The sequence below is a fragment of the Corvus moneduloides genome, chromosome 14, assembly GCF_009650955.1.
Source record: "Corvus moneduloides isolate bCorMon1 chromosome 14, bCorMon1.pri, whole genome shotgun sequence".
NCBI classification, from domain to species: Eukaryota; Metazoa; Chordata; class Aves; order Passeriformes; family Corvidae; genus Corvus; species Corvus moneduloides.
This window is the reverse complement of record NC_045489.1, coordinates 12,606,315-12,622,069: the sequence shown is the minus strand read 5'-3', so window position 1 is coordinate 12,622,069 and position 15,755 is coordinate 12,606,315. Positions and strand designations below refer to the sequence as shown.

At 38.7% G+C, this 15,755-nt stretch overlaps 1 protein-coding gene across 8 annotated transcripts in view; it reads left to right on the top strand.

Annotated features, from left to right (window-relative positions):
• The window catches only part of ACSL4 (acyl-CoA synthetase long chain family member 4), a 38,714-nt gene that overhangs the window by 16,659 nt on the left and 6,300 nt on the right, over nt 1-15,755 (top strand). For 2 of the 8 annotated variants that reach the window (XM_032123747.1, XM_032123748.1), the window contains exons 2-14: nt 2,721-2,767; nt 5,059-5,574; nt 5,880-6,057; nt 7,792-7,901; nt 7,986-8,124; nt 9,507-9,657; nt 10,794-10,917; nt 11,679-11,750; nt 13,366-13,505; nt 13,937-14,109; nt 14,299-14,373; nt 14,596-14,787; nt 15,290-15,404. In XM_032123747.1, the coding sequence (XP_031979638.1) occupies nt 5,224-5,574; nt 5,880-6,057; nt 7,792-7,901; nt 7,986-8,124; nt 9,507-9,657; nt 10,794-10,917; nt 11,679-11,750; nt 13,366-13,505; nt 13,937-14,109; nt 14,299-14,373; nt 14,596-14,787; nt 15,290-15,404 (1,820 nt within the window). In that variant the 5' untranslated portion in view covers nt 2,721-2,767; nt 5,059-5,223. The remainder of the gene's footprint in view (nt 1-2,720; nt 2,768-5,058; nt 5,575-5,879; nt 6,058-7,791; nt 7,902-7,985; nt 8,125-9,506; nt 9,658-10,793; nt 10,918-11,678; nt 11,751-13,365; nt 13,506-13,936; nt 14,110-14,298; nt 14,374-14,595; nt 14,788-15,289; nt 15,405-15,755) is intronic. The other 6 variants (XM_032123754.1, XM_032123750.1, XM_032123751.1 and 3 more) reach the window with 4 other exon arrangements.

Here is a 15,755-nt window from a genome sequence, read left to right as displayed (position 1 = left end):
ACTCTTTTTTTTTTTTTTTTTTTTTTACTGTGTAAAACCACTTTTCCAGTTACAAATCCTGAATGCTCACTGGGGTTTCCAAAATGTTTGGATCTGCCTGCATGCTTGAGAAATTCTAGAGACAGTTGCTACTTACTCATACTGGGTTGTTTTGGAAGATTTCAGAACTTCCTGACAAGAGTCAGGCCTGAGCACTTACACTAAAGCCAGAATTGTGTCTCCATTTGAAGTTGGCAAGGGCTCTGGTGCAGAGGAACCAGACTTCCTTTGGTGTTGCTTTTAAACTAAAAACAACCTGCTTTGCAGATTACAGTTTTCTTCACAAACTAGAACACAACCCTTTTCCTCTCTAACGTCATCTTTCTTACTAAATGACTTTCCTAGCACAGTGTTTGGAGCAGACAGAAAAAGAAGTTGTGTTTTCTTCTAATCATGTTATTCTGTAGTAAATTGGATCCCTGACAAGCTTTTTAACACCAGAAGAAGGATAATAAACAGTGTTGTTCATATACTTTCACTATTAAGCCTTTGGAATGTTTTGGGCTTGGGCTAATTAAAGCCTTTCCTAGTGAAGATAATAATTTGGTGCCTTATTAACATTAAACTGCATAGAATGAAATTTCTAGCTACAGGTACTTCTTTAGATTTTGAGTTACACTTAAAAATTCTAGTGGTGTGTGTAAATGCTGAGTAAGTTGATTCTGTTCAGTTTGGAGAGTCAAATGCAGAGAAGATTAGGGCATTTCCTCCTCTAAGAATAGTCACTTCCAGAGGCATAATAAACCCTCTCTCTGTTCCCCATACACACTTTTGCTCTTACTTACTCCCATAAGCATTAGTGACTATTTAAAAGCTATTTTTCAATATTAAAAAAATATAATTGCCAGTTGTTTCTTAGATTTGGGTTAAATTAGGAAGAGACGAATGTCTCTTCTGTTCTAGAATGTGTGCTTTGATTTCAGACTCTGTTCTGTGGCGTAGGAGTAGAGTGTTGTATATCTGTCTAAAACTTTCAATTAAGGATATAAAAGATTATACTCAGATAACATCTCTTCCATCTGTGGCAGCCCATAAAGTACAGTGTCAGTCAGGAGTAAGCTTGGACTATAGAATTTTTGTAAACCCCCAGCATATAACAGCTGTAAGGAAAACATTACCTCATGAGTGAGGTTTCCAGTATGAACACTGGAACATGTCACTGCAAATGTTAAATGAACTCCAGACCATTTCAAAATTGATAGAAACTGCTTCACTTGAGGAAAATCCTTTGGAGATGCTGAAAACCAGCTATCTAGGAGAGAAACAACATTATTTTTGTTTGGTTTGGTTTTTTCTTGTAGTCATCCCTGATGCACACTGCTCTTTCTGGGAACATGCATTTCCTGCATCAAGAACTGGAAGCTCTGCTGTTTCTAAAATAGCTAGATAAGCATCTAAACAGTCTAGTTCTATTCAACACTCAAGAGAAATAATGAGCTTTGTAAACCAATAGAAAATAATATATATTCTAAATATTCCGGTGTTAAATAACAGTTTTATCTTGTTACTGTGAAATTTTTCATGAGTGCTAAATTTTATTTGTAGGGAATGAGGCAATTTATGGAAAACGTAACTGTTAACACTTAGTAATATGTAGTTGTTTTACCTTGAAGTGTCCTTGATGGTGCATTGATGTGAACATTGCATCTTATGCTTTCTCTTAAAGTCTAATTAAGTAGGAGGTTGAAGGCATAAGGTTTAATTTGAATAGCTGAGTTTGGCTTCTGACTGAATACAACTGGTGTGGAGGTACTTTTGCATGTTGAGTATGTCAGTCTGTTATATGCAGTATATTTAAGATATGATAAATATTTATTTAGCACAAGTTTGGGTTGATCCTGCAATGCATCAAAATCTTATACAGCCACATGCAAGTGCCAGTAACACTAAAAACATTCTAGCACCTCTTCTTTATATTTCAAGAGAAAATCCTTGTAGGAGAATTTTGCAAGGGACATCTAACTTGGTTTCAGTCTGTAAAAACTGATTAAAATCTTAGACTTATGGGGAAGGGTATTAAAATATAACTAGGTTAAATGTCAGTTAAAGTTTTCTGCAGTAGACTTCTTGGAGCCTTATCTCTGCAGTTACACAGAGCCATCTTCTGTTGCACTGGTCATGGGATCAGTGAGACCTCACTGCCTCTATAAACATGCTTTTGTTCTGGAAACTCGTCTCTTACCTCAATACCCCATATCCACTTCATGTCCTCTGGGGTAGTGTGTGCCATGGGTAGTCCTGAGTTTGTGTTTCTACTGATACTCATCTATCAAGAGTGACAGAGGGCTTCTTGTTTCTGCCTTGAGTTAGAAGAATGGACTACATGCAATGTGAAAGTCTTCCTTGTCTTTTTGGGGTTTTTTGGTAATTAAAATACATTAAGCTTCTGTTCATAATTTTATTCAGAACATGTTTAAATAGAGAAGGGAGGGAGTAGTGTCACATAAAAATTAAGCTCCTTTTTGGTGGCTTCATGTCTTGTCTGTCCAGTGTAGTTTGGAAGCTTAATCTTTTCCAGTAATGTAATTGCTCTCCCTTGTATGGGTTGTGTTGCACCTCTGTCTGAATTCATAGCCTGTGCTTTTTAGGAGCAGTAGGGCGGAAGTTCTAAAGATTGCTCCTTTCTGCCAGGCAAAAAACATCCCAAACTCCAATATGTTCTTTTTTCTGTTTCACTATAGATCTCATCAACACTGAAAAAACCTCAGTTGTCACTGTCAGATCCCTTGTAAGTACTTCTGTGTGTGTGTGTGTGTGTGTGTGTCAGGTTTTGCATGAGCATGTTCAAAGGAAAAAGCCAAGGTTGTCTTTTTGGGACTCACTAAGTTTTTCCAACTGATGTCTTTTAAGAATTGCAACTGATTTTTTTTTAGGATAGAAATGTGATTCTCTTTTAAATTACTACAAATATGTACAAATTAGCTAAGTGTTCTGTTTTTATAAGCACTTTTTAAAGTATTTCAAATTAACCTGAAATTCCAAAATGAAAGAAAGGCAACCTTCCTCTCCTCCCTTCGTAAATTAGCCAGTTCTTGATTATTAGACTTGTAGTGTTTCACAGTAGGACCACTTCTGAACAAGCTCCTACTCAGCCCACAGAAAAGCTGTAGTACTGTCTCATTATGTTAAATAGTTCGCTGCAGTCCAACAACTCTGCTTTTTATCCAAGTCACTGTGCCTGGTCATATGCTCATTGGTGGAAGGTGAGGAGCAGCCAGAGGGTTTATTTTATAAACCCTGGGGTTTATTTTAACCTGTAGCATTTTATGTAACCATGGGTGTGCCCTGATGTTTCTTTACAGTTTCTTAGAGCCATGGCTGGCTTGTGTTTGAAATACAAGCTCAACTGCTGTGTTTGGAGCACTGAATTAACTGGAATGAAAGTATCAATCAAGATTTGTATTATAAACCAATAATCTTTGATTTTAGAGAACTGGAGCTTTGGGAAGTAAACTGATCTCTTTTCTGCTGAGGTTGATGATGGTGAGGTTCACCAGAGCAGACTAAACATGTACATTTTGAAAAGAATGTAGCATTCATTTTTTTTATATAAAGAAATATGCAGAATACTTTCATCCATACAAGTCTGAGTTTAGTTTAGTTTAGTTTATTATACTATCATTCAATAGTAATTTTATTGTGTAGTTGTAATTACAGAAATTAATGTGGTGGTCATGTTGTTTTAAATATCTGCAGATCTCTCAGTCTTACATACATTAAAACTGTTGATACTGGCTACAACACAACTGCATATGTTGGAATTCTCATTAAAAAACCCACCAACCTGTTATGCTGTTAGTAGCAGTTGTCTTGTTTAACGTGAAATATTAATTGTAGCCTCCTTCATCACCTGAGGGTGGTAAATATATTAATAAAGGTGTATTTTGAGGTGTGCCCACGTTCTTTTAATTCTTGATGAAGCCCTTAGGATTTCCCTATTCTCATCCATTCTGTTTATCAGACTGTGTCCATGACAGCCTGGGCTCTGATGAGTGTCAGCGTCACTGGCTCCCCTGCCTGTCTGAGGTTCTGCTCTTGGTTAATGCACCTCTGCCTTTTATTTTTCCCACTGTGGCAGCATGGGTGATGTGTTAAGCTGTGTTTGCACAGCAGCCAGGTAAAGATAACCACCCACGTCTCTCACATGTGAGTGCAGACTGGTGCCAGGCCAGTGGGCTGGCCATAAGTGGGGTTCGCTATGATGGTTTTGTTTTTCTCCCACTCACCATGAGTCCTTATTCAGGCCCAGTTCTCCTTAATGAGAAAAGATCTCTGACATTCTGACAAAATCTTGCCAAATTGTGCTTTATTTTAAATTGACTTAAATTGGTCCAATTTTATTCAGTTTTCCATACTTGGAGTTTGAAATGCATGTATTGAAGTAGTTTTTGAAATGGGAAAAGCAGATCTGCATAATCCCTTTCCAAGAGTCTGACATTTGTAGTTGAAAAGTAGAAGATTAAAAGTGCAGTTACTGGGGCAAAGTTAATAAAGCAGTTTTGGAATATCATACAGTTTTAGATTACAGCATGTAGACTTTGAGTCTATATACTATTTTTGAGTATATCAAGATACATTTTTAATCTGAATAGAAGTTGATAGAATATTCTGAAAAGCAGTAAAGCAATCTGCTGTACCTTTTCTCTGTAGGACAAATATTTAGTGGGAAAACAAGCATTGACCTTTCCCATAATTACACAATTGTGTCATTACTCAAGTAGCTTAAACACAATACTATGTTGTGAAGGACAGACTTCATCTCAACAGCCCTGAACTATCCAAACAGAGATAGCGGGGAAAAGTCTGTGAAAAGTAAATATTTGTGGATGCAAGAAACAAATATGGAAAAGATTCATCCTCTTTCATCCCCAGAGCAGTTCACTGCTCTATTGTGCAGTGATGCTTTTGAAGTGAGCTCTTAGAAAGACTAAAACTAATGCACTGACTGTAATATTACTAATCTAATTATTTTTTCTTTTTTTTTCCTGCTCTCTGCTTGGCACTGGTCTTCGCCCGCAGGTGTCCACTGTTGGCTCTCAAAGGTTATTAAAATTTTGCAGCTGCTCTGAATCAGCACTACCTAAGCTTCACCTACTGTTGCTTCTCCCTATACCACTCTGTGCTGCTGCTTTGCTCTTGCTGCTTCAGAACTCCATGTGAGAGGTTCTTTTTTAAATACCCACAATGAAACTTAGGCTAGAAGTGTGTGCCATTCTCTTGCTGCCTGTGTACTTGTTGATCTGGTTGTACAGTGTGCTGGTATTTATTCCCTGGTATTTTCTTACCAACGCCAAGAAGAAAAAGGCTATGGCAAAGCGGTTAAAAGCTAAACCCATCTCGGACAAGCCTGGGAGCCCCTACCGCTCTGTCACTCACCTGGACTCTCTAGCAAACATAAACATCCCTGGAGCTGACACACTGGACAAGCTCTTTGACCATGCTTTAGCAAAGTTTGGGAAGAAGGATTGTCTTGGAACTAGGGAAATACTGAGTGAAGAAAATGAAATGCAACCAAATGGAAAAGTATTCAAAAAGGTAAAACTTACAATTTTTTATTTAACTCTTAATACTTGGTTTTGAGCTGCTTTGTATTTTGCCTCAACAACGCACATCCCTTTAGAGCTCTTCCTCAGTAATCATCTAATAAACCATTCATTTTATGGTAGTTCAGGAGCAACAGAATATACAGGATGCTCTATTTATTCTACTTCAAAAAATGAAAGCAATTTTTTAATGAATGGCAGTGTGCATGCTTATGCTGTTATGCACCAACTCACATCAGCTGGTAGAGCTGTACCAGAAGCTTCTTGTCATGAAAATTCATTGTTTTTCCTCTCCAGTTAATTTTAGGAACTTACAGATGGTTATCCTATGAAGAAGTAAATGAGAAAATTACTCGCTTGGGGAATGGACTGACTGCCCTGGGACTAACCCCGAAAAGTACTGTTGTCATATTCTGTGAGACCCGAGCTGAATGGATGATTGTAGCTCTAACCTGCTTTAAGTACAACTTCCCTCGTGAGTGCTCAACTTTGTTACTTCTAGTGTATTTTGGAACCATTTCTCAGCACAGATTTGGCTGTTAAGTATTTTGACTCTGCCAGTCTTGTCATTGGAGGTGTAAGAATTTCATAAACTTTCTCTGCTGATTGTCTGATTCTTAGAAGTTTTCAATCTGTTCTAGGCATTGTGGAGATCCCTAAAATTAACTTGCTCATATTTATGAAACTGTTTTTCAAGATTTTATAGTAGTAATGTTCTAGATGTCAAAATGACAGAATAGTACACTTACTATTCAGGTCATTTTAAATACTCTGAAGATGTCAGTAGTTGCATTTCTCCCCCCAAAATGTGGGATGTTTTTATAGTATTTTCTGACTGTATCCTGACTTATACATCCAAAAGATGAAATGGTTATGAGAAGAATGGTAAACAAAATCATGAGATAGTCTGTTTTGGTGACATTTGTAAGCTGCTCAAGTTCATTACAATTATGTATGGTTTTTCTTTCTTTAAATTCAAGCTGTCAGAAATCTCTAATGGGATTTCATGCAGACTCCTTGGTGAGCTGCAGAGGTTACCAAGCACTCCAGTGCCCATTTTGCACACAACACATTGTGACCCACAGCCCATTTTTTTGCTGTCTTGTGTTTCTGCTTGCACTGGGCTGTCTCTTTTTCTCCCAGCACCAGCAGGAGCTGCCTGTACGAGGGGCAGCTCATCCAGCAGAGTGTGCAGAGTGTTCAGGGGCAGTAGTGGAAGAGATGATCTTGGTACTGAAGTAGGAGAGGATAGTTAATTTGATCTGAATCCCTATACTTTGAAAGGCAATAAGAAATAGTTGTATAACATTACTCTTTTCGCCTCTTCTGCATGAACCCTCTTTCACAGCACTATTAAATTCCTTCAATGGTCTTTGGAGGTTCCAGTTTGAGATAGCGAATGATACTAAAGGAAGGGTTTTTTTCAGTAGAGAGATGATGGGGAGAGGTGAACTCCATTGTGCCTGGGAGGCACTTAATGGCATTCCTGTAGCCATTCTGGGTTAAAAATAATCTAGCAGCATGAAAAACAGTCTGATTCCTTAGCCTGATTCTCTGCCTTGCCCCTCCCATCACTAATTTCCTGGGAGCAAGGAAAGTAGCTGACAGTGTGGAAAGAGCTGCCTGTAGCTGTGCCCAGCTGTAAGCTGGTGCCCTGCAATGTCTGAGTGTCACCTCTCCACCCGAGTTGTAGTTGCAGAGAGCTCAGGGGCAGAACACCTGCTCTCAGTTGCTTACTCTGGGATTGCTTTGTGCATTATTGTTGGGTTTTGGTGCATCTCTTTGTTCTGATAGTTTCTTTCCTGCTATAGAACAGAATAGATTATTTCAGGAGGACTTAGATGACCACCTAGGTTCCTTCCAACTGCCTGTCCACTTCAGGGCTGACTAAAGGTTACAGCCTGTTATTTAGAGCATTGTTCAAAGGCCTCCTAAACAGTGACAGTCTTGTGGCATCAACCACCTCTCTAGGAACCCTATTCCAGTGTTTGACCATGCTCGTAGTAAAGACATGCTTCCTGTCCAGCTGTCCTCCTTGTTCCAGAGGTCTCTTGTGCCATAAAATTTCTGATGTGGAAAAATTAAAAGCTGTTTTATTTCCAAATTGGAAATTTTCCAATTGAGTGCTTTCCAGTAAGCTAAAAAAAGAGCTTTTGCATTTAATATTACTTTAACCCTTCTTTTGTGTCCTCTCCCCTCCCTGTGACAGTTGTCACTCTGTACGCCACCCTGGGTGAAGAGGCAGTGACCTATGGTCTCAACGAGTGTGGAGCAGCATATCTGGTCACGAGTGTGGAACTCCTTGAGAGCAAACTTAAGGTAATTCAGTATCAGCTTCACCTGCTATAAGCAACCCTACAGTTCAGTCGGTACTCTGCTAAAAATTTCATTTCTGTTCTGTAGACTGCACTGCCACAAGTCTCCTGTCTGAAACATATAATTTATGTGGACAAGAAGACAGTTAATAAATCAGAATACCCTGAAAACATGGAGATTCATAGTATGCAGACAGTAGAAGAGCTGGGAGCCAAACCAGAAAACTGTAAGTGAATCACTTCACGGAGGACTAATAAAGCAGTGTTAGCAGTGAAATCAGACCTGGGTTAAGAGGGATGTGTAGCAGAAAACCCCCCACCCATGCAGGTTGCCAACAAAGGGAGTGGCAGGTTGACAGTTCATCTTCTAGCTCCCTTTAAATAAACAAAGAAATTGTTTTATATCTTTTGTTCATGTGTCATGTATGTCAGGATAAAACCTTGTTTTTAACTTCCAAACCATAACCTAAACCATAACCAGAATAATTTAATACTCCCATCTTTTTCAGGAAATGAAATAGAAGCTGGTGTAATGTTTCATTTTCTGCTACTCTTACCTTTAATTTATCTTATTGTCACTATTTTTTCTAAGAAGAGGAGAAAGCACTTAAAGCTTTTTTTTTTTTTCTGCTTGGAAATGTTCATTATCTTAACCTAGCTGTAGATAAAAAGCACTTAAGGCTACAGGAATAACAGTTACATTCCTTGCTCCACTGGGCAACCAGAAGTGACTGTAAACATCTGCTTTAAGGAAGGAAAACCCAACCCTGATGATCGGTTCTCCTTACATCAGCAGTCTGTAATTAGTCACATCTCCTCTCTCTGGAATAAAGAAGGAGATAAACTGGTAAAGGAGCTTTGGGAAACACACATCTATCACAGCTGCTTATCTGATCAGCCTGAGGTGCTGACACAGACCAGCAGTGACCCTGATAGGTGTTTTTTCTTGGGCTTTGTCCCTAAAAAACCTGCTTACTTTGCAGACACTGTGGAAGCCATGAAAACGGATGATTTTCATCCTAAGAATAAAGAGGATTAAAACAAAAATCAGAAGTCAAGTGTTCTAAGCTTACGGCTTTTCTACTAAACCTGCGGCTTGCCTTAGGAAGGTTTATTTAAAAATAAAAAAAAAAAGAGGGGGGAGGAGTTAAAAAAAGGAATCTTACCTCTACAACCCTGGCTTTGAAAGACTGATGGACAGAAAAGCTGACTTGCAGCATTTTGGGGTGTTGGTTTTTTGGTGTTTTTTACTCGATTTGCTGTTTATCATCATGTACCGGTACGTCACCCCAAGACACATCAGTACTGTATTTCTCCCCTTTGCTGCCTTTGACAGTTTTATTTGGTCTTCAGAAGGCTCCTTCAGTCAGCTATAAACCACAATGACAAAAGTGTCACCCAGATTGTGTAGATGCTCAGATACTCATAATTCCTTTCAAAATTGGCCTTCCCTCTCTTCCTCTTAAAACTGTCTCCAGCACCGACCATGCAGCAGCTCACTGTGCTGGCCTTCCATGAAGCACCTGTTTCACACTGATTGCAGACATTTTCACCCTGATGAATTACAGAAGATAAGAATAAATAACAGTTTTTCTCCTGAATTTTGTAGCAAGCATTCTGCCAAGCAGACCTGTTCCTACAGACTTGGCTTTAGTAATGTACACCAGTGGCTCTACTGGGAGACCCAAAGGAGTGATGATGATGCATAAAAACTTAATAGCTGGAATGACAGGACAGTGTGAGAGAATACCTGGACTGGGGTAAGAAACACTTTGTTGTCTCATGTACAGAGAGCTAAAACAACCTCCAAAAGTGTGCACATTTATAGAGTCTGCTGCTGGCATTGTGTTATAAAGTTTCTTCATGTTATTGTGAGGCCACTACTCTTTAATTTATAAGAAATAATGTCTTGTGTGTGTGAACTTACCTTGTTTGAAAAATAGGCCCTTCTAGCTCTTTTCTCACATGCTGTTGCTTTTTTTTTATTATTATTAGCTCCAGGTCTGTGATGGATTTTTGCACTTTTGAGTGGTATCAGAGGATACTACTAGATAAGAGATTCCTCTTGGGAAATGTTTTTAGACATTTTCAGGCAGCTAGAATCAGTTTAGGAAGCACAGATGTCTGAGCCTAGCACTTAAATGACCTGGAGACATCACTCTTGGGTGCACATGCTGCAGAATCTGCTCAAGTACAATTCACTGAAGGAGCAGAAAAGTAATATATTGTGTTGACAACAGTAAAACCAACTGCAAATTCCCTCATGTTAATGTTTTGAGGAAATTTTTCATGTAAGTGTATTTGTCCCTGCATTCACAAAGGGTTCAGTAGCTGAAATAAGCCCTGTTGCCAGACTCCTCTTGTGAGAGGATATAAACCCAGTTTTGGCTGGGTGCTGAAAGCTGCTGTTCAGTGACAGCTCTGAGGTTCTTGCTGAGAAATCTCTGAGCAATTACTTCCTGAAACAAGCGTCAGTACTTCAGTGATCAGCTCTCTTTCTAGTAATGTATCCTAGAAGAAGATGACTGACAGGGCTTTGTAAATCACTGATCATTATTTCAAAGTGTAGTGATTTCATCCTTGATTTCATAACTGGAATGAAACCTCCCACAAAGAGATATAGCAGTATATAATATAGTATATATTGCTATAGAAATAGCAGTAAAGGACTAAGGAATCTGAATTTCCGAGAAAACAAGGCAAATCCTGTAATTCATACTGGTATCAGTAAGGTCAGATTTTCCCCATTTTGTTTATATACTGTGGTTGAAATCACCCCTGTCTTGTGTGTAGGAGAGTAAGCTCACTTGTGATCCGGGTCAATCAAAAAGTAATAACTAAGTACGGTATTTTCAGTCCACCTGTGACTCATGGTTAATTAATTATTTTTTCCCAGACCCAAGGACACTTACATTGGTTATTTACCTCTGGCCCATGTGTTAGAACTGACAGCAGAAGTTTCCTGCATCACTTACGGCTGCAGGATCGGTTACTCCTCTCCTCTCACTCTCTCAGATCAGGTGAGGGCTGGCAGAGCAAGGTGGGGAGCAAACTTCAGCTTTTGCAGCCTATGCTCTCATTGCTCAGCTTCCTCCTTCAGTAAAGAAATGCTGATGTATATGGCACACTTCAGAAATGTAAATTTTTTTCAGAAAATGATGCAAATTAACATTACTGGTGAATAGCAGCAGTGGGTTGTGCCATATAAATTGTATTAAAACCTTTGCTTTTATGATACTTAGGAAATCTAAAAGCAATCCTAATAAATGCCTATAGCGTTATCCCCTGGATAATAGGGTAAGAACAGTTCTTAATAGATCAGCTGAACTGTTTAAAGTGGTTTTAAGTTTTGATCTCACTTTATCAGTTCTTTATCCAGTTATTGCAGATCTTCTATTTAGTCCTTTGCCTTTTTCCATGTAACAATTCAGATAAATAAGAGTAAATTAAGCCATAATAGATATGTCTGCATGTTTTGCTGGTAGAGAGATTTGCATCAAGCAAAACAAGTTCCCGGAGGAAGATGAAGGAGAAAACAAGTACTAGAGGGAGGAAGTAAGAGAAAGATAAACAAAGTGAACTTGTAAAGATTGAGTATTTTGGTTGAAATAGTTGCTAATCATTACCCTTTCCATAACAATGGGGGGATAATGACACAGGAACAGGGAAAGATACTTGAACAAGTTACATGCTAATATATCTCCTTCTTTTGTTAGTCCTTTAGTTTTCAAGAGCTGTTTGGTTTTCAGCTTCATAACTTGATGTTTTTTCTGTATTACAGTCAAGTAAAATTAAGAAGGGAAGCAAAGGAGACTGTACTGTACTTAAGCCTACACTGATGGCAGCTGTGCCTGTAAGTATGCAGAAGCAGATATGTCCAGCAAAAAAATGTTTTGTCTTTTTCATGTTAGAAAAATGTATTTATTAACAGATTTTTCTCTTCACATGTAAGTAACTGTCACTAATAGGAAAAGAGCAAATACAGACAGTCCAGCTATTGATTAAACTGAGTACTGATGCTGCAGATGAGCACAAGAGTCTGCCTGTACCAAAGCCAAGATCCTTTTTGATCCAAACCTATAAATGCTTCAGTAGTTATAAGTGGTGTTTTACTGGGCTACTGACACAGCAATAGGACACAGTCACAGTCTGGAAACTCCTTTGTGCACAGGGACAAAGCAGGGTGGCTTTGGCCAAGAGGGACACGTTAAGGATATGGGCATTTGGCTCAGTCACAGACTTAGCAAGTCAAGGTAACACTGAGGCTGAGTCTCTCTTGCTGTTCTCAGGGTTAGCAGGCCAGGCTTAGCCTCCTCTCAGAGGAAAGAGTGTTCAGGAGACTGTAACTCCTCTTGCTTCTGCAGCTTACAGTGCTCTGTGAGTGACCAGGCTCCTGCACTCCACAAGGCTGTGGTGCTATCCACACACTCCACAAATGTTTGTGTCTTTCTGATGCCAAGGCCCTCCCCACATGTGCTGCCTTCACAGGTGCTGCTTTAGGATCCTGTCACATCTGTGGCTCATAGAACTGGTAGCACCAGGTGGTGCCACATGGTGGTAGGGAGTGAGTAGGAAGATTTAATCTAATTTAGGAACAGTAAGTTTTGGTTGGATTTGGTTGTTCTGCACAATCTTAGAATAGCTAAGAATTCTAAAATCAGTTTAGTCACTTGCATTCTTTTATTTTATAAAATCATAAGCGCATATAGAGGCTTGGTCATCTTCTTAATAATTAACAGTCTGATAATTAATATGTCTGAGAGCTCCAACCTTTTGGAAAATACCCATTTAAATTTATTTCATGGAGAGAAAGCACATAAATACTTCAAAGCATTGTGCTCCAAAAAAACTTGAAGGAGCCAGTCTTTAAACTTCTGTTAAATACTTCACCAGTCTGAACAGTATTTTAGGTTCTGTGTATTTGGGTGACCATAAGCTTATTATTTTAATGGAAATTAATCTCTGGTCTGTGACAGAATTGTGGCTTTTTGTCAGATAATGAGGGCTACTGCAGCCATGTTGCTTTGAAAGTTGAAGAACTCTTGGAAAAGGAAATGGTGAAATGAATTCTCTCAGTTCATTCCCTTCCACTTACCAGTCGCTGTGGATAAGTGCAGCATCAGCACTCCCAAGCATGACACATCTTGAGGGGCATATACCAACCTTTAGCAAAGAGATTGAGTTAAACTTGAATTTAAAATTTTCTAAATCAGTTTGTCACCTGTTTAAGTACAGGTTCAGGTGCAAATAGCTCCAAGCTATGATAGTCTATAAATTGGCTCATTGATCACACAGTAAAAGCACAGCACTGAAGCACTGCCTAACCCCACAATGCAAAGATTCACACTCTTATTATCCATTTTAAAGGGAGAATAAAGGGCAGGGGGGTGGTACTTAGAACATGGAATTTAATTTACATGTGCTGATCTATCCCATGTGGTAATTTTCCTTTTTTTAACACTTTGTAGGAAATAATGGACAGAATTTATAAAAATGTCATGAGTAAAGTTCAAGAGATGAACTATATTCAGAGAACTCTGTTCAAGATAGGCTATGACTACAAATTGGAACAGATCAAGAGAGGATATGATGCACCTCTGTGTAACATGTAAGTAGAGTTCATGGGCCAAGTGTGCCTTGGGATCTGTTAGGACAGTGGAAAAGAACGATCCTCTGAGCTATCAGTTCTCATCTGACATGCAAATAACACCTAATGAGTAACTGAAGTAGTCCAAGCTCTTACTGGAAACGGGTAAGATATTTCATGGTAATGACTAATCTTCCAAACAGCTGACTGGTCCATTTTCATTGCATTGCTTTTTTTAAGTGATAAAATTGGAATGTTTGTTAAGCTACAGGAAGTCTGCCTCTTCAAATGTTACACAAGAGGCAACAGGTTTGGATTAGCCCTGCTGTGTACTAAAATCTGTGAATAAGTTAATTTTTAAGGTGTTCCAGATAGGAAGGAAGGAAGGTTTGTGTCTTTATATAAGAATGAGCTGAGTGAATAATTTTTAATGCTTTTTGCCTTCTTTCAAGACTGCTGTTTAAAAAAGTAAAGGCCCTGCTGGGAGGGAATGTCCGTATGATGCTTTCTGGAGGAGCACCACTCTCACCTCAAACACAAAGATTCATGAACATCTGTTTTTGCTGTCCTGTTGGTCAAGGCTATGGACTGACAGAAACGTGTGGAGCTGGAACCATTACAGAAGGTAGTTAAAACACTGGTGGAAATAAGCTGGGATATAGATATGTATGGAGGCTTGGTGATATTTAATTTTTTTTTAAAAACAAGTCCAAATAACTGTAGTTCCACAGTAAAGTAACTTGAGATAAGATACACCCTATTCATACTTCAAATAACAAAATATCTTCCTTTTCTTTCTTGTTCTCTCCCTAAGTTGCTGATTACAGCACTGGCAGAGTTGGAGCTCCTCTTATTTGTTGTGAAATAAAACTGAGAGACTGGCAAGAAGGTGAGAGTAGTAATTGTTTTGACTTCAGAGTAATTAATTTAGCTCCTGCCTAGCTGGTATCTTTGCCTATCTGCTTAGCTAGGTGTAGCATATGAAGTAATTGTTCTTTATGAGTAGTCATCAGTTAGTGTGCTTTAACTTCAAGCTGAAGTTTCAAAGTATTTTCTTGTCAGAAGGATACTTAGACTTAAAAATAATTGCTTGGGACTATGTTGTTTTCAGGGGGATATACTAATAAAGACAAGCCTAATCCTAGAGGAGAAATTATAATTGGCGGACCCAACGTCTCCATGGGATATTTTAAAAATGAAGAGAAGACAACAGAAGAATTTTCCACTGATGAGAATGGTCAGAGATGGTTCTGTACAGGAGATATTGGGGAATTTCATCCAGATGGGTGTCTGCAGATCATAGGTAGGCCTCAGTTTTTGATACCTTAATATATTAGAAGACACTGACTAACCATAATTATAAACGTGTTACTAAAACTGTTGGCTTTGCCTGGGCTAATCTGCTTAAGGTTACCTGCTTACAGAATCAGTGTAAAACACACTTCCAAAAGTCCTCATAGCTGTAGTAAAATTTTGGCAGTGATGCCATTTCCTGTGACATTATCATCATCTAAATTTAGCACATGGACTTTAAAGAATAAATACAAGATTAACTTTTGTATTAATTACAAAGCTTTAAAATCAGAGTCCTTTCCTACAAGCTGGTTGACAAAAAGTACAGTGCTGTAACACTCTTTTACAGAAGTCTTTATAAATTGGGGAGCTATTAGCTGCCTTAGAACTTGTCTATTAAGAATCTGGTGTAGCACAAAATACATACATGGTATGTATGCAAATCAGTCTGTGGAAATGCTAAGGTTTAAATGAAACAAGGTTTTCCTTTTTTCCCTTCTCCTGACTTGTAGATCGTAAGAAGGACTTGGTAAAGCTACAAGCAGGAGAATATGTATCTCTGGGGAAAGTAGAGGCAGCACTGAAGAACTGCCCATTAATTGACAATATCTGTGCTTACGCCAAAAGGTAAGAGTGGTATTAATTTAGAAACTATTTAGAGTAAACATGAAGTACAGGCTCTGATCCAGCTATAGTTTTCCAGGGTTTCCTTCTAATAACCCCCTCCACCAGGGCACAAGTTACAAACAGCATGTCTGAAGTAGCACAGGTTCCCAGATTCCCTAAAAGCTGAAGAAATGGGCTATTTTTCTGTTGGCATTCCTCCTATCCAGATACACTTCTGTTCCATCCCATCCCTTCTCTAAATGGGTATCATTACATTAGATGTGTTTTGGCTTTCTGTCAGAATACCAGTGAAAAGTTAATCTGGACACTTTGCACTTGATCCAAAGCTTTCCAGTGAGTTTTGGAAATAGT